Source organism: Saccopteryx leptura, chromosome 1 (genome assembly GCF_036850995.1).
Source record: "Saccopteryx leptura isolate mSacLep1 chromosome 1, mSacLep1_pri_phased_curated, whole genome shotgun sequence".
In the NCBI taxonomy this organism is placed as follows: domain Eukaryota; kingdom Metazoa; phylum Chordata; class Mammalia; order Chiroptera; family Emballonuridae; genus Saccopteryx; species Saccopteryx leptura.
In genome coordinates this window covers 300,725,142-300,751,790 of record NC_089503.1, presented here as the reverse complement: position 1 = coordinate 300,751,790, position 26,649 = coordinate 300,725,142, and the positions used below count along the sequence as shown (strand labels likewise).

General features: G+C 36.9%; 1 protein-coding gene across 1 annotated transcript in view; it reads left to right on the top strand.

The window, feature by feature from the left end:
* CFAP54 (cilia and flagella associated protein 54) overlaps positions 1-26,649 on the top strand; it is a 322,454-nt gene that overhangs the window by 54,991 nt on the left and 240,814 nt on the right. Inside the window, exons 16-19 of the mRNA XM_066357258.1 lie at positions 7,754-7,882; positions 8,221-8,347; positions 12,903-12,989; positions 13,082-13,203. Of these exons, the coding sequence (XP_066213355.1) occupies positions 7,754-7,882; positions 8,221-8,347; positions 12,903-12,989; positions 13,082-13,203 (465 nt within the window). The remainder of the gene's footprint in view (positions 1-7,753; positions 7,883-8,220; positions 8,348-12,902; positions 12,990-13,081; positions 13,204-26,649) is intronic.

Sequence of the window (26,649 nt, the reverse complement as noted above, 5' to 3'; positions counted from 1 at the left end):
TTCCAGATCTTGGCTATTGTAAACAATGCTGCAATAAACATGGGGGTGCATTTCTTCTTTTGAATTAGTGATTTGGTACTCTTAGGATATATTTCTAAAAGTGGAGTGGATGGGTCAAAAGGCAGTTCCATTTTTAATTTTTTGAGGGATCTCCATATTGTTTTCCAAAGTGGCTGCACCAGTCTGCATTCCAACCAGCAGTGCAGAAGGGTTCCCTTTTCTCCACATCCTCACCAGCACTTATTCTGTGTTGTTTTGTTGATGAGCACCATACTGACAGGTGTGAGGTGGTATCTCATTGTGGTTTTAATTTGCATTTCTCTAATGATTAGTGATGTTGAACATTTTATCATCTGTCTTTTGACCATCTGTATGTCCTCTTTGGAGAAGTGTCTATTCATTTCTTTTGTCCATTTTTTGATTGGATTGTTTATCTTCCTGGTGTTGAGTTTTAGAAGTTCTTTATAAATTTTTGTTATTAACCCCTTATCAGAACTATTGTTGAATATATTCTCCCATTGTGTGGTTTGTCTTTTTATTTTGTGCATATTGTCTTTAGCTGTGCAAAAGCTCTTTAGTTTGATATAGTTCCATTTGTGCATCCTGTCCTTAATTTCACTTGTCCAAGGAGATAAATCAGCAAATATATTGTGTGAGAGAAGTCGGAGAGCTTACTGCCTATGTTTTCTTCCAAGATGATTATGGTTTACCAACTTACATTTAAGTCTTTTATCCATTTTGAGTTTATTTTTGTTAATGGTGTAAGTTGGTGGTCTAGTTTCATTTTCTTGCAAATACCTGTCCAATTTTCCCAACACCATTTGTTAAAGAAACTGTCTTTACTCCATTGTATGCTCTTACTTCCTTTGTCAAATATCAGTTGTCCATAAAGGTAAGGGTTTATTTCTGGGTCCTCTGCTCTGTTCCATTAATCTATATGCTTGTTCTTATGCTGTTTTGAGTACAATAGCCTTTTAATATAACTTGATATCAGGAAGTGTGATACCTCCCACTCTATTTTTTTTTCAAGATTGCTGAGGCTATTTGTGTTCTTTTTCGGTTCCATATAAATTTTTAGAATCTGTGTTCTATATCTTTGAAGTATATCATTGGTATTTTAATAGGAATTGTATTGAATTTGTAAATTGCTTTGGGTAATATAGATATTTTAATGATGTTTATTCTTCCTATCCATGAACATGGTATATGCTTGCACTTGTTTGTATCTTCCTTGATTTCTTTTATCAATGTTTTATAATTTTCCGAGTACAAGTCTTTATCCTCCTTGGTAAAATTTACTGCTAGGTTCTTTATTATTATTTTTTTGTTGCAATAGTGAAGGGGATTGTTTTCTTAATTTCTCTTTCAGACAGTTCACTGTTGATATATAAAAATGCCTTTGATTTCTGAATATTAATTTTATATCCTGCCACCTTGCTGAATTCATTTATCAGGTCCAGTAGTTTTTTTGACTGAGACGTTAGGGTTTTCTATGTATCATGTCATCAGTAAATAATGATAGTTTTACTTCTTCTTTTCCAATTTGGATGCGTTTTATTTCTTCTTCTTGTTTGATTGCTGTGGCTAGGACTTCCAGGACTATGTTGAATAAGAGTGGTGAAAGGGGGAATCCCTGCCTTGTTCCTGATCTTAAGGGGATTGCTTTTAATTTTTGCCTATTGATTATGATGTTGGTTGTGGGTTTGTCATAGATGGCCTTTATCATGTTGAGGTATGTTCCCTGTATTCCCACTTTGCTGAGAGTTTTGATCAAAATTGGTGCTGGATTTTATCAAATGCTTTTTCTGTACCTATTGATATTATCTTGTGATTTTTCTCCTTTCTTTTGTTTATGTGATAAATCACATTGATTGATTTACAAATATTGCACCAGCCTTGCCTCCCCAGAATAAATCCCACTTGATTATGATGTATGATTTTTTTCATGTATTGCTGGATCCAGTTGGCTAATATTTTGTTGAGAATTATAGCATTCATCAGGGATATTGGCGTATAGTTTTCTTTCTTTGTACTGTTTTTGCCTGGTTCTGGAATGAGGATTATGATTGCCTCATAAAAGGAGCTTGGAAGTCTTTCCTCCTCTTAAATTTTTTGAAATAGCTTGAGAAGGATAGGAGTTAGTTCTTTGAAATTTGGTAGAATTCACCTGTGAAGCCATCTGGCCCAGGACTTTTGTTTTTTGGGAGTTTTTTGATAACTGTTTCAATCTCACTTGTTGTAATCGGTCTCTTTAGGTTTTCTGATTCTTCCAGATTGAGTTTTGGAAGATTATATGTTTCTAGGAATTTATCCATTTTGCCTAGGTTGTCCAATTTTTGGGCATACAGTTCTTCATAGTATTTTCTTACAACCCATTGTATTTCTGTTGTGCCAGTTGTTATTTCTCCACTCTCACTTCTAATTTTATTTATTTGAGTCCTCTTTTTTTCTTGGTGAGTTTGGTTAAAGGTTCATCAATCTTGTTTACCCTTTCAAAGAACCAGCTCTTGGTTTCATTAATCCTCTGTATTGTTTTTTTTAGCCTCTATGTTATTTATTTCTGCTCTGATCTTTATTTTTTCCTTTCTTCTACTTCCTCTGGGCTTTACTTGCTGTTCTTTTTTAGTTTTTTTGATGTAGGGTTAAGTTGTTTATTTGAGCTTTTTTAAAATGTATACCTGTAATGCTAAGAACTTTCTTCTAAGGGCTGCTTTTGCTGTGTCCCATAAATTTTGTGTTGTTGTATGTTCATTTTCATTTGTTTCAAGGAAATTTTTTATTTTTTCCCTTGATCTCATTGTTAACCCATTTTTTAATTTAATAACATGCTATTTAGTTTCCAAGTATATAAATGTTTTTTTGTTTTTCTATTTAGTTGATTTCTAGTTTCATGCCATTGTGATCAGAAAAGATGCTTAATATGATTTCAATCTTCTTAAAATTATTGAGACTTGTTTAGTGTCCTAACATGTGGTATATCCTAGAGAATATACCATGAGCACTTGAAAAAAATGTATATTCTGCTGCTTTAGGGTGAAAGGTTCTGAAGATATCTATTAAATCCAGTTGATCTAGTGTGTCCTTTAAGGCTACTGTTTCTTTGTTAATTTTCTTTCTTGAGGATCTATCCATTGATGTTAGTGATGTATTAAAATCCCCTACTTTTATAGTATTGCTGTTGATCTTTATGTCCATCAGAATCTGCTTTATATAATATATTTAGGTGCTCCTATATCAGGTGCATAAGCATTTACAATGGTTATATCCTCCTGTTGGATTGCTCCCTTTATCATTATGTACTGACCTTCTTTATCCCTTACTAAAGCCTTTATTTTAAAGTCTATTTTGTCAGATATAAGTATTGCTACCCCAGGTTTTTTTTTTTCATTTTCATTTGCATGAATACTTTTTTCCATCCCTTCACTTTCAATCTATGTGTATCTTTTATTCCAAGGTGGGTCTCTTGGAGACAGCATATGTACGGGTCCTGTTTTCTTATTCGTGCAGCTACCCTATGTCTTTTGATTGGAGCATTTAATCCATTTACATTTAAGGTTATTATTGATATGTAGTTTATTGCCATTTTATTTTTTAAATCTACATTCCTCTTTTTTTAATTTTTTCTTCTTTTTTTCCCTTTGTTCTGTTTACAACAGGCCCCTTAATATTTCTTGCAGTATTGATTTGGTTGTAATGAATTTCTTGAGTTTGTTTTTTTTTGTCTGGGAAGCTTTTATTTCTCCTTCAATTTTAAACAATAGCCTTGCTAGATAAAAATGTCTTGGTTGTAGCCTTTTGTTTTGCATTACTTTGAATATTTCTTGCCATTTCCTTCTGGCCTCAAGTGTTTCTGTTGAAAAGTTGGATGTCATCCTTATGGGGGTTCCTTTGTAGGTAATTGACTGCTTTTCTCTTGCAGCTTTTAAATTTTATTTTTTTATTTTATTTTTTTTTGTATTTTTCTGAAGCTGGAAACGGGGATAGACAGTCAGACAGACTCCCGCATGTGCCCGACGGGGATCCACCGGGCACGCCCACCAGGGGCGATGCTCTGCCCACCAGGGGGCGATGCTCTGCCCCTCCGGGGCATCGCTCTGTTGCGACCAGAGCCACTCTAGCGCCTGGGGCAGAGGCCAAGGAGCCATCCCCAGCGCCCGGGCCATCTTTGCTCCAATGGAGCCTCGGCTGCGGGAGGGGAAGAGAGAGACAGAGAGGAAGGAGAGGGGGAGGGGTGGAGAAGCAGATGGGCGCTTCTCCTGTGTGCCCTGGCCAGGAATTGAACCCAGGACTTCTGCACGCCAGGCCAACGCTCTACCACTGAGCCAACCAGCCAGGGCCTCTCTTGCAATTTTTAGTATTCTTTCTTTATCTCTTAACTTTGGTGTTTTAATTATGATGTGTCTTGGTGTAGGTCTCTTTGCGTTCCTCTTTAATGGGACTTTTTGTGCTTATTGAACTTGTGTGACTTTTTCCTTCCTCAGTTTAGGGAAGTTTTCAGCTATGATTTCTTCAAACAGGTTCTCTATCCCTTGTTCTTTCTCTTCTCCATTTGATGTGGATGTTATTTCTCTTCATGTTGTCATAGAGCTTTCTTAGAGTTTCCTCAGACTTTTTGATCCTCTTTTCTTTTTGCTACTCTGTTTTTGTGTTTTCATTTATCTTGTCCTCTAAGTCTCTGATTTCACCCTCTGCTTTTTCCAGCCTGCTGTTGATTTCTTCTAGTGTAGTCTTCATTTATGATATTGTAATTGTCATATCTGACTGGTTCTTTTTTATGATATCTTTTTTTTTTCTTTTACAGAGACAGAGTGAGAGTCAGAGAGAGGGATAGTCAGGGACAGACAGACAGGAAGGGAGAGAGATGAGAAGCATCAATTCTTCGTTACAGCACCTTAGTTGTTCATTTGTTCATTGATTGCTTTCTCATATGTGCCTTGACCCTGGGGCTACAGCAGACCTTAGGTCCAACCTGGTGAGCTTTGCTCAAACCAGATGAGTCTGCTATCAAGACCTCCAGGTCTCAAACCTGGGTCCTCCGCATTCCAGTCCGACGCTCTATCCACAGCGCCACTGCCTGGTCGGCTTTTTTAATGATTTCAATGTCCTTTTTAATGCTTGATATATCTTTACTTAGGTGCTCTTTATGTCCATCCATTGTAACTCTAAGATCTTTAAGCATCTTAACAATCATTATTTTAAACTCTGCATCTGGTAATTTGGTTACTTTCATCTCATTCAGTTCTTTTTCTGGGGATTTCTCTTGTTGATTTATTTGGTTTGCATTTCTCTGTCTTCCCATTTTTTCTGTGTGCCAATTGCAAGCTTGCTGGGTTAGGGCAGCTGGGTTTGGTACAGGGAATGTGGCTCTTCCTCCAGGGCTTAATCCTTCAGCCTCTGATGGTTGCTCAGATTTTAATTCTCCCTACAAGGTGAGCCGCATAAAAGTCTTAATTTCACTACTGTTTGTTTGCTGAGCCCACAGGGAACTTCTGATATTAGGACGGGGGTTGAGAGAGTAGTGGACGTATCTTGCTCTTTGGCCCCAGTTGAAACCCTATCCAGGCCTTTTTTTTTTCTGTATGGTAAATCCACAAGAATTGGTTGGTGTGACCTCTGAGAATGAGAAGGTGTGGTCTGCCCAGCTACTATCCGGGGGCGGGGCTCATTCTCCATATCAGAAAGGGGAGGTGTAGCTCAGCTCTCCCTGGAAACCTGATTCACTGCTCTTCCCTTTACTTCCTCCTTTTTGAATGGCCTTTTGCACTGATCGGAGCTGTAGAGCTTTTTGGGTCAATTGGACTTATGCTAGGCTCGTGCTGGATGGAGGGAGTGCCCCTCCTGCATCTGGCCCCCTCAGTATTGGAGAATGACTGAGCACAGGTATTCTTCTCCCTGTCACCATTTGTGTCCCTGTGCCTCGATCCCCCCACTCTCCTCATGCAAGACCAATCCTCCCAGCCCTCCCAGAGTCCCAGGTAAGTGGCCATTAGTGAGATTCTCTGTGCTGGCCCTTTAAGGCTGCATCCATTTCTATTTCTATGTGAACTGTTTCACACAGACAGAAATCCTGCTCTTCTCCCCATTCAATGCTGTCAGGCTGACTCCTCCAGTCTTTGGGTCTCTAGGCTGGGGCTCTGGTCCTGGGGCTGAGGACCCCCACCTCCCAGGGTCTCTCTTCTCACAGCAAGAGTTCCTCTGGACCTTCAGCTGTCCCTCACTCCTGGGGGTGGGGGAGCCCCCACCATGTCTGCACACTTCCTACCAGTCTCGGTGTGGTTTCTTCTGTGCTCCTTGGTTTTTGAGTCCTGTTCTTTTAGCCCAAAGTTGATTTTCCACGATGATTGTTCTTAAATTAATTTGTAATCCAGTTTGGTCCTGGGAGATGGCAGTTTGTATGTTTGCCTACTTCACTGCCATCTTGGAATCTCAGTAGTGGCAGTCTTAATGTCTGTCAGCAGAGGAGTGGATAAATAAATTATGACATATTTCTCAACAACAATTCACTGTAGCTATGAAGATGAATGAAATAGAGGGGACTTGAGCTAGAGTGAACTTGGCATTATTGTCATCTCTTATTTGCAATATAGGAGGAAAACCTGCATCTCATTTCCATAGGGTTCTAGGTTAGTCTTCATTGAGGGACATTTGCATGAATATGTAATGCAGAAGGAAAAAGAGAGTTCTTATACTACAGTGGCAGATGGAGTGAATTTACTAGCCTTAATGGGCAAGCTCTTGAAATTCACTTGCTTCAGTGTAGGAGTAGACCCTTGAGATTGTTAGCTGCCTCCTAGATTCTTAGCTTCATAGAGGCTTCTGCATGCAGTAAAATCGTCAAGGGCAATTTGATCTTTGCTTCCCAGTTCTTCCAATGGTGATAAACACCTCTGGCTCTGTTTAAGTTCCTTTCTGTTTGGCATATCTTGAGTCATTCTGTGTTCCTACCCACCCCTGACTGACACATTAAATTACATATATCAGTGTGCAAAACTTTCAACAATATATGGTTGAATGGAAAAGAAAACCCTGCAGAATTTTATGAGTGAATTAAAAATATGCAAAGCAATTAATGGACACATACACATATAGTAAAAGTTTAAAAACATGCAAAAAATGGTAAAACCAAATTCAAGGACAATGGCTACTTCTAGGGGCAGAGAAGAGCAATGTCAATGTGGACAGTTACATGGGGATTTCAACTGTATGTGTTTGCTTTATTTACTAATTTTTTTTTCTGAATAAAATATGGAAAGTTAGAAAGTTTGACCAAAGTTGGTTGCTCTTTATGTTAGTCTTAGACAAGAATTATTACATTAAAGAGACATTTAGTTTTTGAAAATCATGATGTAGACCATTGAATTAGATGGCTTATATGTCTATATTTCTAGCGCGGTGATTCTAAGGTTTAAAAAATTACCATAACTTTCCAAATAAATTATGGAAAAATGACAATGAGTTATAGTTTTAAAATTTACCTATACATTTGGTACAATCAGAATTCTGAAAATCTTAAAAATAAGTTACATACATGTTTATGAAAAGTTTAATTTAGATTTGGAAAAATAATGAAATGTATTTATTATTTTATGTTTATTAATAGTACTCCATATTACACTTAGTAAGAAATAACATTGTTGACATTGGATAGACTATTTAAATTTCTTATTTGATTTTAAATTATTGTTAAAAAAAGTTTAGAAATGTTGCATATGATTTTTTCTCGTTTTATTTTTTGTTTGTGAAATCACTTTAGAAAAAACCCTTGGAACAGTTATTTTTGGCTTATGAACTTCTTGACAAAGCAATTGGTGGAATAAATTACAATCGCATGTTAACTACTTTGCCAAATGGATCATCAGTGATCGATCATTATCATATCAAGGTCAGAATGGAAAACTCTTATATTAGATTTAAGTTTTACTTAACTAGGATGAGGGCTGGCCTTGCAAGTAGATAAATAATGCATAATTTGTGGAGGCTTCCCTATCATAAGCCAGAAATATATTCAATCCTCACTTCTCCAAAAAATCAAAAAAAGTAAAGAGTCTTTAACTTTGTCATTGAAGTTGAAATTGTAAGCCAAAGTGCAAAGGGTAGAGAAATGAGCAGGATTTAATGGCTATGTGTAAAATGATAATGGGTGTTTTTAGGGGAGAGCTATTTTTAGTATATTTTGGTAACTGTATTTATTTTTTTATTTTTACTTCAACTCTACCAAAGTATACCCAAGATATAGATGGAGACATTTCCAAACCAGTCACACCAAATAGTTTCATGATGGATTTGCATCTTGAACTAATTCAAGCTCAGCACCGAATAGCCGTTGTGCTTCTTGACCAATTGCAAGGTAGTAGTCATCAGAGCAAATAATTTGTTCTGAATCAATTTTAAAATGAATTTAAATATAAAATAATTTTAATATGTAAGTTATATCCTTGTCAACTGGGTATTTTCAGATAAATTTCATTATTTTATTTTTTCTTCTCTCGTTAATATCAATGGCTAGCTTTCATTTAGTCCTTACACCTTGTGTAGCTACTAAATTAGTAAACATTTAAAAATTGTATATTTGAGCTGTTGTAAATTATTGGCATTTTGTTAATATTTAAATAAACATTTATTGAGTGCCTACCAAGATCCAGGAATCATGATAGGCTTGGTACAAAGAGGACACAACCTCTACTTTTCAGCTTCTAGATAAGTAAGCTAATGATAACAACTGAGGTTACTAAATGTAATAGAAATGTGCCCAGAGTTTTAGTTATGGGCACACAGAAGAGGAGTATCTATATTAGACAAGAAAATCAAGGATGACTACCTGGAAGAGGTGATAATTGACCAGAAAGCTAGTAAATATTATCTTTATGAAGAGGACTGAAAGGAGGTTATCAATTTGGATAGAGAAAATAATCTTTCACAAGGTGGAAGAAAACAATTGTTTGGTGCAGTTTTAGGAACTACTGGAATTCTCTTATGGCTGTGTAAGAGCCCTCATGGAGGAATAACAGATATGCCTAGAGAGGTAGATCACAGATCTTGAAGGGCTAACTGGTTTCTATTTCATCTTGAAAGCTAATGGAAAACTGAAAAAGACATCTCTGACAGCTGTCAGAGGAAGATGAGTTGACTCTAAGTTATTCTTGCCGTATCACTAGGTAGAGAGATCAAAACACTTTAAGAAAGGCACCAGTAGTAATACAAATAACATGTTTACTTGAATATCAAGATAAGATTTAATATCATTAGGTCTAAAAACTCTTCTGTTCAAGATTAATTAAAATTTTTTTATTTATTGATTGTAGTAAGAGAGGAAAGGAGAGAGAGATAGAGATAGAGAGAGAGAGAGGAACATTGATTTATTTCTGTATGTGCCCTGATCAGGGATGGAACCAGGAAACTCTGTGCTTTGGGACAACGCTCTAACCAACTCACTTATCTGGCCAGGATCAAAATTAAATTTTGATAAAGCCAAATTTCTCTTGACATGATTATACAGCCACTATTAACGTGACTAACAATGCTCTATTTTAAATTACTGAGTAATTAGTGATGTTAAGCATTTTTTTATGTGTTTATTGGCCATCTGCATGTCTTCTCTGAAGTTTCTATTCAGGTCCTTTGCCCATTTCTTTTTTTTTTTTTAAACTTTTTATTTTATTTTATTTATTTTTTTTACAGAGACAGAGAGTGAGTCAGAGAGAGGGATAGACAGGGACAGACAGGAACGCAGAGAGATGAGAAGCATCAATCATTAGTTGTTCATTGTGCTTTGTAACACCTTAGTTGTTCATTGATTGCTTTCTCATATGTGCCTTGACCGGGGCCTTCAGCAGACCAAGTAAACCCTTGTTCGAGCCAGCGACCTTGGGTTCAAGCTGGTGGGCTTTTTGCTCAAACCAGATGAGCCCGCACTCAAGCTGGCGACCTCGGGGTCTCAAACCTGGGTCTTCCGCATCCCAGTCCAATGCTCTATCCACTGCGCCACCGCCTGGTCAGGCCTTTGCCCATTTTTTAATTGGATTGGGTTTTTTTGGTGTTGAGTTTTATAAGTGTCTTAGAAATTTTGGATATTAAGCCCTTATCAGATGTATTGGCAAGTATGTTCTCCCATTCAGTGATACAATTTAAAACCACAATGAGATATCATCTCATGCCTGTAAGACTGGCTACCATCAATAACTCAACAAGCAACAACTTTTGGTGAGGATGTAGAGAAAAGAGAACCCTCATGCATTGTTGTTGGGAATGCTGATTGGTGCAGCCAGTGTGGAAAGCAGTCTGGAGTTACCTCAAAAATTCAAAATTGAGACTGCATTATGACCCAGCATTTCCATTTCTGAGACTACATCCAAAGAAACCCAAAACACTAATTCAAAAGAATATATGAATCCCTATGTTAACTGCATTTTTTACAATAACCAAGATTTGGAAGCAGCCCAAGTGCCCATCAGTAGATGAGTGGATAAAAAAGCTGTGGTACATTTACACAGTAGAATACTACTTAGCTGTGAAAAAGAAGGAAGTCTTACCTTTGTGACAGCATGGATGGGTCTGGAGAGTAATATGCTAAGTGAAATAAGCTAGTCAAAGATAGACAAACACCATATGATTTCACTTACATGTGGAATCTAATGAACAAAATAATAAAATAGAAACAGATTCATAGATACAGAAAACAGATTGACAGCTGTCTGAGGGAATGGGACTTGCAGGGCTGGGTGAAAAAGGTGCAGATACTAAAAGACTGAAAAAACTCATAGATACAAACAACAGTATGGTGAGTATAAGAGGGAAAAGGGGGTGGGGGATGAGGAAGAGGGTAAAGGGAGGTTAAAAGATCTTGGAAGGAGAATGGACTTTGGGTGGTAAACACACAATACAATATTCAGATGATATATTATAGAATTTTACACCTGAAACCTATGTAATTTTATTAGCCATTGTCACCCCGATAAATAAATTACTGAATAATTATAGAATAGAACTAAGTGTTGTAACCTAATATGACCTCTGATCTCCATCTAAAGAATTCAGAAGCACATCATCTATATAGCTAAATAGATTTAATCAGATACTGGTTAATTAATTATGGTAGTTAATTAATTTTTGAATACAAACTTTCCCCCACCAGATTTATTGAGATATAATTGACATACAACATTGTGTCATATATAAATTGAACAAGTTGATGACTTATTTTTGAAGATATATTTCTAAGACATCCTACAATTTAAGCTTTCCTGTTAGTTTTCTCATGGTTATATAGGTGGTATTGTGCACATCCCATTGTATCACATTAGACTGCACATATTGTTCATTTGTCTTATCACTGGTGAGGCAAAACATTATTATTTTGTTGAGGTGCTGTCTACCTAATGGTACCTTTTCCTCTTTATAGTGAAAAAATAATTAGTATTGTCAGATGATGCTTTGAGATGGAATGAAAGTTTTATTCCCCAACAGATTTTTCTCAGCCAATGGTTTTAGCATCTACTGGTGATCCTTCTGGTATGATCTATTATGATGGCTGCACACAATGATTTTCTAATGGAACTATTCCTGCTACACTTATTTGCTGCCATCCTTTTGTAAAGAACAACTGTCACTTAATTTAGAACTTTACAGTAGTTGCCCTTTGATAACAGTGGCATTAAATATGACTCATCTTTCTTAGGCAGTCAGAGTTTACTTGCAGTCTCATTCTTTTTTTCTCCAATAATTATGATAATGAAAGCTATTGCTTAATTGACATTTACAGTATCCTAAATACTGACAGAATGATGCATTATTTTCTGCTTTATGTTTCTATCTTCATGCAGATAAATTCCCTTACCCCTTGCCATTAAAGAAACCTTATACCCTCTAACGGTGTCTGTTGGCAACATCCCATGATGACTGACATGGATTAGCACGAATAATTGAACCTCAGTTTACAAGTTTTATTGTAAGGTTACTACAGGAACCCTCACATGCCTCCAAGGACAGAAACAAAATATTGCAAGGTCTCATGAGGACCATACCAGGAAAACAAAAAGTCAGCACAATATTCTTCATCTTCCTGGGCCAGTGTACCTACCTTTATTCCCTTCTCCTTCATCCAGCTTCCACTCTTTCCTAGACCACTATGATGGTCAGTCCCAGTTGTACAGGAGGATGTCTCACTGCTTACAATCATCTGGCAGTAGTTTGTGTGTTAGGTGGAAATGCTGAGAGAGGCTCTTATATCATCAGCCGCAGTGAGAGGAGAGTGGAGTTCTTCACATGGTACTCTTGCAGGGAACGGGAATGAAGCAGTTATTAAAGGTTTATGAAAAGAGAAAGTGAACAAAAGCTGATTGAATCCTATTTACCAATCTTCAAGGTGATTTTATTTAAGATGAAATAGGAAATAGAAATTTTTATAATTTGAAAATACTTATGTCCTGAGGTATTCTGTGGCAAATACAAGAAGATCTGACAATAAATTGCATTATTTTAGATCTGTTTGAATTTTTATTCATCAGAGAAAAAAAGATATGATAGAGGAAGTGATAATTTTGGAAATAGCTATTCTTGGCCCGACCAGTGGTGGCGCAGTAGATAAAGCATCAACCTGGAATGCTGAGGTTGCCAGTTCGAAACCCTGGGTTTGTCCAGTCAAGACACATATGGGAATTGATGCTTCCTGCTCTTATCCACTTCTCTCTCTCTCTCTCCTCTCTCTCTAATGAATAAAGAAAAAGAAAAGAAAAACAAATAGATAGCTATTCTTTAATGTTTAGAAAATATTTCTTTTCTGGGACCCAAAAAAGAAATTGTAATGACAGTCATTACAATTGTATTGTACAATTGAATGCATTACAGTGCATTCCTTACTATGGACTAATTGTAATGACAGTCTCTTTCTTCTTCTTCTTTTTCAGTTTTGCAGACTCCAACTGTTAGCAAAAATATGTCTACCAAAATTTCAGAAAAGCTAAAACAGTCCAGAAGTGTTGATTGTTTTACAGGTAATTAAAACTGGGATAACCTGTTTTTCTAAAAACTTGTAAAGGTAGTTTTTATGTTACCCTTTTGGTAAAATGTTTGTTTCCTTTTTCAGAATCAAGTGTAATAAATAAAATAAGGAAGAATAAGCTGTCCAAAGCGATTTACTTGATGCAGAAAGCTCTTCTAGTGTTTGAGAAAGATGACACCTCTACATCTTCACATAACTTTCTGATGGTAACAATACATCATTCCTTCTTTCAGTCTTGACATATAACCTCTGTTAGATGAATGATTTATTTCCCTTTTCTAAAAAAAATGTGTTATCTTTAACATTAGGTTATGAACCTTCAGGTTTACCATTTCTAGTCACCTGAGAAGTGGAACAGTCCTGAGCAGGGAAACTAATCTACAGGATGGGGCAAAAGTAGGTTTATAGTTATGAATACATGAGTTTATTTCTGTATTATTTATTAATGATTGTATTATTTTTTATACAAAGAACTGGAAATCTGCTTTTGCCCCCCCCCCCCCGCCCCCTGTATATCCCCAGTCCTGAACTCCTGAAATGAGAAATTCATGCTCTGTATTCTCTTGCTTGTAAGGGCAATTTACCATGGGAAGTCAAACAAAATCGAAGGATTCAAAATAAGGGAAAGTGTAGAACTGAAGTGACACTGTACCAGCATAGTGCATTCCTTACTATGAAATTAAAATACTTAAAGTCTACTAGCTAAGGTGCCTTCTCTCAGAGGGCTAATACTGATTTATAGACCAATTGCCTTGTTGATGCTGTCTCGCTCTGGCCTGGAGATTGTTCTGTCTTCTTGCTGATTCATTATATGCTAAATTCCTAAGGGCAATAACATTTCAAGTTATGGAACCTGTTAAAGTTTTCCCCCTGTGTGTTACTCACAAAGATTTGGCTGTGTTGTCTGAGTGAACGGCACATGATGAGGCAGAGAATAAGGCTGCCAGTAGACTGACTGATAAGGGAAAGAAAACAGTAGGTCAATGCTGCGGGGAGGATACAGAGTTAAAAGAATCATGTAAGAGAGGAAATTTAGCAAATTTATATGCTGAGAATGAAAAGCCAGAAAAAAAGAGAGAAATTGAAGCTATGATGGAGTGATGAATACAAAAAGTGGAGTCCGATGGGAGAGGGGAGGGGATGGCATTGAAAGCACAGATAAAGGGGGCCATCTTCAGTGGAGGGTGGGCTGCAGGGCAGACATCTCGCCCTCTGATGTAGAAGGGAAGTGGAAAGAACAGTATAGAATTAATTAAGCCTGTTGGTATGAAGGCAGAGAGTTGAGTTGATACCCTCTTACCTCAGTCATCTGATAAAGTAGGAGGCAAAGATACCTGCCAAGAATAGAGAGCGAGGTGGATAGTTGGATTGAGGAGAGAGATGATAATTGGAGAGTGGAAAGGAACAGACAAGGGGGAGATGAGTCCAAGTCAAAGGACTGGCCAGCATGATCAAGTTCTATCTGAGGTAGAAGACTATGGATTTTTAGGAAGCCCCATCTGCATGGTAGTAGGACATTATCCTGGTATGGTAATTTCAGTAGCTGTGACAACAGAATATTTATGACAGCAGAGTTTTGTATAGGGTTGGATTTTTTTAAAAAATGAAAGCATAGGTTCAGAGTTTATAATAAAAAATGGGTACAAGTGGTAGAGCGTTGGCCTGGAGTGCAAGGGGTCCCGGGTTCGATTCCTGGCCAGGGCACACAGGAGAAGCGCCCATCTGCTTCTCCACCCCTCCGCCTCTCCTTCCTCTCTGTCTCTCTCTTCCCCTCCCCCAGCGAGGCTCCATTGGAGCAAAGATGGCCTGGGCACTGGGGATGGCTCCTTGGCCTCTGCCCCAGGCGCTAGAGTGGCTCTGCTCGCAGCAGAGCATCGCCCCCTGGTGGGCTGAGCGTCGCCCCCTGGTGGGCGTGCCGGGTGGATCCCGGTCGGGCGCATGCAGGAGTCTGACTGTCTCTCCCCGTTTCCAGCTTCGGAAAAATACAAAAAACCCCCAAAAAACACACAAAACCCCCCCAAACAAACAGACAAAAAAATGGGTACAGATTGAGTAGTAAAGAAAATGACACCATCATGGGATTTCGAGACTTGGTGGCTATGGAGATGTTAAGAGACTGGACATCTGTGAGGTCAGTAACCCGGAAAATCAGAGTCTGAGAGATCTGGAAGGATAGGTTTTTGAGGTCAGAAAGTAAAGTATTGGAAGTTAAGATTGCTGGTATGTGGCACTTCTTGGTCATTGGTTTATTACTTCATCTATCCAGCAAATAGTTTTGAGTGCCTGTGGTCCATTTAACAAATATTTATTGAAAGCTGACTATGTGCCTGGTATTATATTGAGTATAGAAGATAAAAAACAAACCTATAAAAATTCTTTGTTTATTCAACAAATATTGATATATTGTCTTCTCTTTGTGATCTTTGCCTTCAAAATAAGTCTATGGGAACATACATTAAGTAAGTAGGTAAATATGAGTCAGTGTCACAAATGCTTTAATTATAAAAGTGTCAGGGGAATACATCAAGAGAAGACCTAACTTTATAGTGGGAATGTTTAAGGAAAACACCTAGAAAAGGTGACATGAAATTGAATACTGAAAGATAAGCAGGAGTAGCCAGAGAAAGAGGAGCACAAAAGGTAGCAAGGACATTCCAGGTAGAGACACAACATGTGCAAAGGTCCTGAGGCTGGATAAGTCATTGAGTACTTGTAGTCCAATAGGTCATTCAGGGTGACATAAGCTTAAATGCAATGGCAAAGGGGTGAGGGAGATGTTGGGAGAGGATAGTGAGAGGTAAGAACAGAGAGAAAGTGGATTCTAGTTTATAAGAAGTCTAAGGATTTTGATTGGGCAGATGCTATTGATGTTCAAGGTAGAAAAGACTGTCCTAGGGAAGAGCCTCATTAAATTTGAATTTTCAGCATTTGAATGAAGATGGTATTAGATAGTCTCAGCTGATTAGGCCAAATGGTGTCTGAACTTTGTTGGACATTTTTTTCCCCAGCAGATGCTTCTGTGGCCACTTGCTACTCTCTAGCGCAGTCTAATTTGTATTATAAATAAAGTTCATCTTTGTTTTAGAACTGTCTGTCTCAGGACTAAGCATGTGGACCTGCAGAGGCTGCAGAGAGTAAGACTTCTGGGGTTTTCTCTCTTGTTTTATTGTGACTCAGTCTTGTTTTTATACTGTCATAAAATGTCCATTCCCTTTAAGTCTGTGTCGTCCTACCACTGAGACTGGGGAACATGCTGGAGTTGTGGGAAGTCTGAAATTTTCACGTTCTCCTTATGCATCTTTTCCTTCTATTTCTTTTCTTTTGCAAGAGAGAGGGAGAAGGAGAGACAGGAAGGGAGAGAGATGAGAAATATCAACTCATAGTTGAGGTCTTTTAGTTGTTTATTGATTGCTTCTCATATGTGCCTTGACCCCTTGATCAGGGGGATCAAGCCGAGTCAGTGACCCCTTGCTTAAGTCAGCAACCTTGGGCTTCAAGCCAGTGACATGGGGTCATGTCTATGGTCCCACAATCATGCCCGTGACCCTGTGCTCAAGCTGGTGAGCCTGCACTCAAGCTGGGAGAGCCCACGCTCAAGCCTGCAACCTATGACTTTTGAACCTGGGACCTCAGCATCCCAGGTCAATTCTCTATCCACTGTGTCACCACCATTCAGGTTCTTTCTATTTCTTAAGTGAAACTATTTTGACTTAAGAAAAATTGTAAATATAATACCCTTTGAGGATAGACTCATAGCATGCATTTTGAGACCCTACTTTTTATAAGGGGTTCTCCTTAAGAATTTTCACCACCTAACAAGTGTTGAATTTTATTTAGAAGTCCTGAAATCTTTTGTAGCCACCTCTGCTCCTTAGTGATAGGCTTTAAAAAATTTTTTTTATTTTATTTTATCAAAGTGTTAAGGCTTAATGATCAGTACTCAGGGTACTCTCATAAAAAATGATATTATGTCTCAAATAATTGCCAAACTTTCTTTCCTTAAAGAAGGCAAATAAATTTTTTTCCCTTGGCAATCATTTTGCACTGGGGCATATTACACAATGTTTTACATTATCATGATCTTGTAATAAAATTATCCCCAAACCAGTAACTGATATGTCACCTGATACCATAAAATGGTTGGAAAAGCCTGGGTCTTTTCAGAACTCTTAAATAATTCATACCTTGTTTTAGTTTTTCAAGTTTCCTGACACTGTAGAGCTGGATAATCTCATCAGGCATCTGTTTTACTACAAAGCAATTAAATGTAGACAAACTTGTTGCTTCAAATGAGGGACAAACCTTTGATAATTCACTGTTAGCTTTCCAGATGAGATGACTTTTTTCTTGATTATGGGGGATTTCTTTTTCCTGTTTTCCTGTCTTGATTATTTGACTTCTGGAAGTTCATTTTGGATTTTTACATGTTACAACTCAGATTTATTTTAATGGATTGAACCTAGAATCATCTGAGATGTCCTTGATCTTCTACTTCTGATCAAATAGAGCAATCATTGTGTGGCTTATCGTCATTGCTCTTGGAGTCCACCAGCTGAGCATTCAGCATCTTTGCAGATGGGATTTCTCATTGGGAAGTGCAGGACTACTCCTCCATCCATATGCTTAATGCTAGCAGGGCAGGGTTGTAGACTGCTGTTTTCTGTTCAGCATACATTTCTTCTTTCAAATATCAACTTTTGAGGAATTTCTTCTCTCCTTCTAGATGTAATCAGGTGGGGCTTTTTGGGGGGTGTTCTTCTCTGCTGGCCTTGATGAGGACTATTGACGCAAGCTGGGCCAGTTCGTTGCTCCCTTTTTGGAATCTGAATCTTGAGCAGTGGGATAAAAAGATTAAAATTAGTTGGTGTCTATTCTTTCTAATGCCTGTGTCCTGATCAGACAATTACGATTGTGTTCTGTAGACCCTCCTGCTCCTGCGAACCTGCTTTGGTCCAAGTCGTTTTCCTGTTGCTTCTGTTGCAAAGAGCCCCAACTGATGCATATGGTTTTCTCCTAATATTATTTGTTGAAACCTAAACAAATCAATAATTGTGATGATCTTAGCAGTTCCAAATTCTAGTAATAATGCTTCAACTTTAAGCAAAGGAACATTATGAGAGAAGATTATATTTTATAATTGACACAGAATCTAATTTTATGGTCCTATTTTGGAACCAGAACTAATGAAAAAGCCCAGGCCACTAGAAGTTCTAATAACTCCTGCCTTTAATATTTTCTAAATTTCTATCTTGATGTCCTCTAAATACTCCATTAACTGAGATAGTAATAATTGGATTACTGAATGTAATTGTTTTTCTTGTTTTATAGCATTTTAGTCAAATCAATTTTATTTTGAGGGAGAAAGAAGAATTATCTGTGAACTAATTTCTTTTTCAGAAGTATTCTTAGCTCTTTCTAACTGCTCCATGCTGAAGTCTTTCCCGTAGAGAGCAAACGTTTTATGTGCTGATCCCTCCCATGAGATCATGTTTTGACCTTCAGGCTTCAAACTACTGACAAAAGATTTAAACATATTTACATTTTAGGTTTTATTTTCTCTTAAACATTTTAGGCAGGTTGCCTTTTTGATGAAGACAATATAGCATAGTGCTTAGGAGTGTCAGGGTCTCAGATTAAGTTTTGGTTCTGACACTGACTAGCTATAAGACCTAAATCAAGTTACTTATGCTCTCTGAAGTTTTCATTTCTTCATCTGTAGTATGGGGGTTCTTAGGAAGATTAAATGAAATGATGCACATTTAATGCTTAGTGTTTGACACAGAATAAGCAATCAATATTGGTAGCTAATATTATTATTATTCCTACTACTATGCTATCTTCCACTTAAGCACTCTGAACATTGTTTTGTCATATAACTGTTTTTTGTGCTTTAGGTATATTTTTCTCTATCAAACTACACATATTTTTCTGTTTTTCCACAACCTTGGTGTATTGGAATGACACTCTAACCAACTGAGCTACCCAGCCAGGACTATTTTATTCTCAGCAATATTTGTTCCCAGGATTCTTGGATGTGACTTAATTTACATTTCACCTCCTTCTGAAATGTACATAATATTGTTAAGAACCCAGACTGTATCTCAGGGACATTTTCTAGACAGGTAGTAAATATGGCACTTTATCACAGCAATCTTAGAATAGTTGTTTCCATATGTCTTAGTCCTGTCCTTTAAGATCACATTATATCTTCCCATAAGTTTTTGCTCCACTGTGGGTATTAAGCCATCATAAAATGCATTTAACATCAATCTGTCCTCATAAGCATTGAGTAACTTCTGAAAAGACTCAGGTCTCTGTTTCTCTAATGCAAACTATCCACAGAGAGATTTCATTCAGACAATAGCATTATGGACCTCAGTAGCATTGTTTTGGGGCATATTGTAGCACAAACGGCCACTGAAAAAACACTCAGAGCTAACTTTCTTTGTGAATTGATATAGGAGCCTCTTTTCATTGAGGTTACATGCATTATCCAATAAAAATTTGGTGTTGTCCCAGAGGACAGCTGTGATTGGCTCCAGCCACCTGCCACCATGAACATGAAAGGTAGGAAATAATTCTTTTTCTGTGATAGTAAAGGCTCATTTCTTCATTCAAGGTTAGTAAGTCCTTCTGATTTGCCAGGCACTGTGCTATGTAGTGAAGATATGAGAAGAAGTGAGGAGAGATTTTTTGTTATCTGACATGTCATGGAAAAACCATTTCTTCTTGACCTCTGGTTAGGCAAAGTTTATCTACATTTTGCAGTTGCGATACTTTGGTGTTCTAGAGCATTGCTATTACATGCAACATTCACGTGCACATTGATAACACTTTCTCTTTTTACAACCCAGTAGAGCTAGTTTCATGGGAAATTTTCTTTCTTGATTTCTTTGAGACTTTGTCTCTGATGACATTTCCTCTTTTCTATCTGAGAAACCCCCTTTAAAAAAGACCTGGTCACTTTCTTATAAATGGAATCATATTAGCAGCTTTACAATTTGGCTCACTAAATTAGGGTTTTAATTTCTAACTAGCATTAGGGTTTACTTTGAGTCCTATTATAGAATTTATCTGATTTACCGAAAGCAAGGACTTTGTTGTAGACTTTTCTTCTGTCACCTTTTACTTAAAACTTTAATATTTTTTATTAAGGCTTTAATATTTTTATTAACCTATTTCAAATCAGGTCATGGGATCTGAGTAATGGGGATATAAAGTTAAAATTGAACAAGAGTGAATCAGACCATTTTAAGTATGCTTTCTTCAAATGCATTCTAGTACAGATAATCCTCCTCTGTCATAATTTCCTATGTCTTTCACTCATAACACATTTATTGTACCTAAAGAGATAAATAAAGCACTGTCTTTGCCCCCCAGACACTCATTATGTAGGAAGTCTGGACAGTCACATCCACAGATACCATATTGTAGGGGTCGGGAAAATTTTTGGCTGAGAGAGAGAGACATGAATGCCACACATTTTAAAATGTAATTCTGTGAGAGCCATACAACGACCCGTGTATGTTACGCATTATCCGATAAAAATTTGGTGTTGTCCCAGAGGACGGCTGTGATTGGTTCTAGCCACCCGCCACCATGAACATGAGTGGTAGGAAATGAATGGATTGTAATACATGAGAATGTTTTATATTTTTAACGTTACTATTTTTTAAATTAAAGATTTGTTTACAAGCTAGATGCAGCCATCAAAAGAGCCACATCTGGCTCGCGAGCCATAGGTTCTTGACCCCTGACATATTGCATAATACTTGCTAAAAAAAAGACTGTGTGAAATGAGGGGGGTGAGTACTGAAACACATGGGATTTTCCTTAGAAGAAGCCAGAGATGGTTCAATAGTTACACTGAGCACAGTATGTATATAAATTAGCTTTTGAGTCTAAACATATAAGGTCTCTGGCAAGCAGACTCTGGAAACATAGTTATATAATATACCCTTCTCATGTGAAGGAATGATTGTTCTATGCAGATGGCTAAGGTTCCTGAACCACAGTGCAGAAAAAATTTCAAGCTCTCTGTCTGGCACAGAACAAGTGGGATTAAAAAACCATTTATTATTACAGATAAATTTTAATCATGACTAATGATTTTAGGTCTTAATGTCAACCATTTCCAATAAAAAGTAAAAATGAGAAGTTAATTCTGGTCTTAATTTAGGCCAAGCTTCATTATTTTAGAAAAAATGTATGATACTACAGTTTTATAATCTACACTCCCACAGGGAACTGATTTACTCACTCAGCTTTAAATACCACGCTGATGCATATGGCTCCCAGACCCTTTTATTTCTGAGCTCGAATCCAGATTTTTAAATGGAAATATTTTTTAAATGAAATCAGTTGAGCCTGACACTTCTGTGAATGAAGTATTGTTTTGGATATATTTTCTAGTTTCTGGCATCATTATTCCTGTATTCAAGTTTTCAGCTTTTTGAGTAATTTTACTGATTTTGTATTTTCGCTGTTAATGACCAATGATGTTGTGAATCTTTTCATGTGCTTATTGGCCATTTGTGTATCTTCTCTGGAGAAATGTTGGTTTAAACCCTTTGTCGATTTTTTTTAATTTAAAGATTTTATTTATTCATTTTAGAAAGGGGAGAGAGAGAGAGAGAGAGAAGGGGGGAGGAACAGGAAGCATCAACTCCCATATGTGCCTTGACCAGGCAAGCCCAGGGTTTTGAACCAGCAACCTCAGCGTTTCCAGGTTGACACTTTATCCACTGCGTCACCACAGGTCAGGCCCTTTGTCGATTTTTTAGTGGGGTTGTTTGTTTTATTTTATTGGTTTTAATTTATTGTGTTTACATAGATTCTAGTGTCGCCCCGAATGCATGCCCCCTCCCCCGTATTCCCCTCAACATCTCCTTTGTTCCCCTCCCCACAGCGCCCACCCCCCTTTCCTTTCAGATTTATTCCATCCTATCATCCCCTTTCCCTCTGTCCTCTTTTCCTCTGGTCCCTTTGATCCCTCCTCTGTCTTAATTTCATTCCTCAGGTCACATTGTTCATTGCATTCCTCAAATGAGTGAGGTAATATGATATTTTTCTTCCTCTGCCTGGCTTATTTCACTTAACATAATAGTTCCCAGGTCTATCTATATTGTCGCAAAAAGTAAAATTTCCTTCTTTTTCGTGGCCCCATAGTATTCCATTGTGTATATGTACCACCCCTTTTTAATCTACTCATCTACTGACGGACACTTGGGCTGTTTCCAGATCTTTGCTATTGTGAACAATGCTGCCATAAACATGGGGGTGCATTTCTTCTTTTGAATCAGTGATATGGTGTTCTTGGGATATATTCCTAAAAGTGGTATAGCTGGGTCAAAAGGCAGTTCCATTTTTAATTTTTTGAGGAATCTCTATACTGTTTTTCACAGTGGCTGCACTAGTCTGCATTCCCACCAGCAGTGCAGGAGGGTTCCCTTTTCTCCACATCCTCACCAGCATTTATTCTGTGTTGTTTTGTTAATGAGTGCCATTCTGACTGGTATAAGGTGGTATCTCATTGTGGTTTTAATTTGTCATCTTTGGAGAAGTGTCTATTCATTTCTTTTGCCCATTTTTTGGTTGGATTGTTTATCTTCCTGGTGTTGAATTTTACAAGTTCTTTATAAATTTTGGTTATTAACCCCTTATCAGAACTATTGTTGAATATGTTCTCCTATTGTGTGGTTTGTCTTTTTATTTTATGCATATTGTCTTTAGCTGTGCAAAAACTTTTTAGTTTGATATAGTCCCATTTGTGCATCCTGTCTTTTATTTCACTTGCCCGTGGAAATAAATCAGCAAATATATTGCTGCGAAAGATGTCGGAGAGCTTACTGCCTGTTTTCTTATAAGATGCTAATGGTTTCACGGCATACATTTAAGTCTTCTATCCATTTTGAGTTTATTTTTGTGAATGGTGTAAGTTGGTAGTCTAGTTTCATTTTTTTGCAAGTAGCTGTCCAATTTTCCCAACACCATTTGTTAAAGAGACTGTCTTTACTTCATTGTATGCTTTTATCTCCTTTGTCAAATATTAATTGTCCATAAAGGTGTGGGTTTATTTCTGGGTTCTCTGTTCTATTCCATTGATCTATATGCCTGTTCTTATGCCAGTACCAAGCTATTTTGAGTACAATGACCTTGTAGTATTTGTAATATAATTTGATATCAGGAAATGTAATCCCTCCCACTTTATTCTTCTTTTTCAAGATTGCTGAGGCTATTTGTGTTCTATTTTGGTTCCATATATATTTTTGGAATATGTGATCTATATCTTTGAAGTATATCATTGGTATTGCATTGAATTTATAGATTGCTTTGGGTAATATAGACATTTTAATGGTGTTTATTCTTTCTATCCATGAACATGGTATATGCTTCCACTTGTTTGTATCTTCCTTGATTTCTTTTACCAATGTTTTATAATTTTCTGAGTACAAGTCTTTAATCTCCTTGGTTAAATTTACTCCTAGGTACTTTATTTTTTTGTTGCAGTAGTGAATGGGATCGTTTTCTTAATTTCTCTGTCAGGCAGTTCATTGTTGGTGTGTGAAAATGCCTCTGTTTCCTGAGAATTAATTTTATATCCTACCATCTTGCTGAATTCATTTATCAGCTCCAGCAGTTTTTTGACTGAGACTTTAGGGTTTTCGATATACAGTATCATATAATTTGCAAATAATGATAGTTTTACTTCTTCTTTTCCAATTTGAATGCCTTTTATTTCTTCTTCTTGTTTCATTGCTGTGGCTAGGACTTCCAGAACTATGTTGAATAACAGCGGTGAAAGGGGGCATCCCTGCCTTGTTCCTGATCTTAAGGAGATTGCTTTTAATTTTGCCCATTGATTATGATATTGGCTGTGGGTTTTTCATAGATGGCCTTTATGATGTTGAGGTATGTTCCCTGTATTCTCACTTTGCTGAGAGTTTTGATCATAATTGGGTGCTGGGTTTTATCAAATGCTTTTTCTGCATTTGAAATTATCATGTGGTTTTTCTCCTTCCTTTTGTTTATGTGATGAATTACATTGATTGTTTTGTGAATAGTGTACCAGCCTTGCCTCCCCTTAATAAATCCCACTTGATCATGATGTATGATTTTTTTCATGTATTGCTGGATCCGGTTGGCTAATATTTTGTTGAGTATTTTAACATCTAAATTCATTAGGGATATTGGCCTATAATTTTTATTCTTTGTGTTGTCTTTGCCTGGTTTTGGAACCAGAATTATGCTCACCTCATAAAAGGAGCTTGGAAGTCTTCCTTGCTCTTGAATTTTTTGAAACAGCTAGAGAAGGATAGGAGTTAGTTCTTCTTTGAATATTTGGTAGAATTTTTCTGTGAGGCCAACTGGACCAGGGCTTTTGTTTCTTGGGAGGTTTTTGATAACTGTTTCAATCTCATTTGTTGTAATTGATCTGTTTAAGTTTTCTGATTCTTCCAGATTGATTTTGAAAGATTATATGTTTCAAGGAATTTGTCCATTTCACCCAGGTTATTTAATTTTTTTATCATACTGTTCTTCATAATATTTTCTTACAATATTTTGTATTTCTGTTTTGTCAGTTGTTATTTCTTCACTCTCATTTCTAATTTTATTTATTTGAGTCCTCTCTCTCTTTTTTTTTTCTTGGTGACTGGTTAAAGGTTCATCAATCTTGTTTACCTTTTCAAAGAACCAGGTCTTGGTTTCATTGATTCTCTGTAAGGTTTTTTTTTAGCCTCTATGTCATTTATTTCTGCTCTGATATTTATTATTTCCTTCCTTCTACTACTTCTGAGCTTTACATGCTGTTCTTTTTCTAGTTCTTTTAGTTGCAGGGTTAAGTTGTTTATTTGAGCTTTTTCTAGCTTCTTGAGGTATGCCTGTAATGCTATGAACTTCCCTCTCAGGACTGCTTTTTGCTGTGTCCCATAAATTTTGAGTTGTTGTATGCTCATTATCATTCATTTCTAGGAATTCTTTTATTTCTTCTTTGATTTTATTGTTAACCCATTCATTATTTAATAACATGCTATTTAGTTTCCAAGTGTTTGAGTATTTTTCTAGTTTTCTGTTGTGGTTGATTTCTAGTTTCATGTCATTGTGATCATAGAAGATACTTGGGTGGCGCAGTGGATCAAGCTTCGACCTGGAACACTGAGGTCGCTGGTTCAAAACTCTGGGCTTGCCCAGTCAAGGCACATATGGGAGTTGATGCTTCCTGCTCCTTCCCCCATCTCTCTCTCTCTCTCTCTCTCTCTTCTCTAAAATGAATAAATAAATAAAAATAATTAAAAAAAGAAGATACTTGATATGATTTCAATCTTCTTAAATTTGTTGAGACCCTTTTTGTACCCTAACATGTGGTCTATCCTACCAAGAGCACTTGAGAGAATGTATATTCTGCTGCTTTAGGGTGAAAGGTTCTGAAGATATCTATTAAATGCAGTTGATCTATTGTGTTCTTTAAGGCTGCTGTTTCTTTGTTAATTTTCTTTCTTGAGGATCTATCTAGTGATGTTAGTGGGGTATTGAAATCCCCTACTATTATAGTATTGCTGTTGATCTCACCCTTTATATCCACCAAAGTTTGCTTTATATATTTAGGTGCTCCTATATTAGGTGCTTATATTGTTTGTCTTTTTATTGTTGACTTATAACAGTTTTTTATATATTCTAGATGTAAGTCTCATCAGATATAAGATTTGTAAATACTCCCATTCTGTAAATTGTTTTTCACTTTCTTGATGGTATCATTTGAAGCTTTTAATTTTGATGTTTAATTTGTCAACTTTTTGTTTTGTTGGTGTGCTTTTGGTGGCATATCTAGAAAACCATTGTTAAATCCCTGGTCAGGAAGATTTATTCCTATATTTTCTTCTAAGAATTTTACTATTCTAGCTTTCGCTCCTGAATCTATAATTCATTTTTAGTTAGTGTTTATATAATATTTGGTGTGACATAAGAGTCCAACTTTATTCTTTTGCATGTAGATATCTAATTGTCCTAGCATTATCTGTTGGAAAGGCTATTTCTTTTCTACTATTGATTGAATTTTAATGTTTACATGGGTTTTTGCTTTGGAGCTCAATTAGAGTGTCTTTGCTGTTTAATTTAATTTAAAAGAGGAATTTAACCCATTTACATGTATTATTATTGCTGATTTAGTCTTACTTTGAAATATTATTTAGATCTTCTGGTTTTTATGTTGTTATTCTTTTTTAATGTATTACCACTCTATGTGTAACCTTTTAAAACAGTGATTGCTGCCTGGCCAATGGTAGAGCACTGGATAGAGCATCAACCTATGATGCTGAGGTCCCTGGTTAGGAACCCTAAGGTCACCAGCTTGAGCTCAGTCTCGCTGGCTAGAACATGAGATCATCAACATGATCCATAAGTCACTGGCTTGAACCCAAAAGTCACTGGCTTCAAGTCCAAGGTTGCTGGCTTCAGCAAGAGGTCACTGGCTCAGCTTGAGCCCCCTAGTCAAGGCACATATGAGAAGCAATCAACGACTAACTAAAGTGATGCAACTATGAGTTGATGCTTCTCTTCTCCCTTCCTTTTTCTCTCTCACAGTAAATAAGTAAATAAATAAATACATAAATAAATAAAACAGTGATTGCTTTTCCTTCAGCTTTACAGAATAT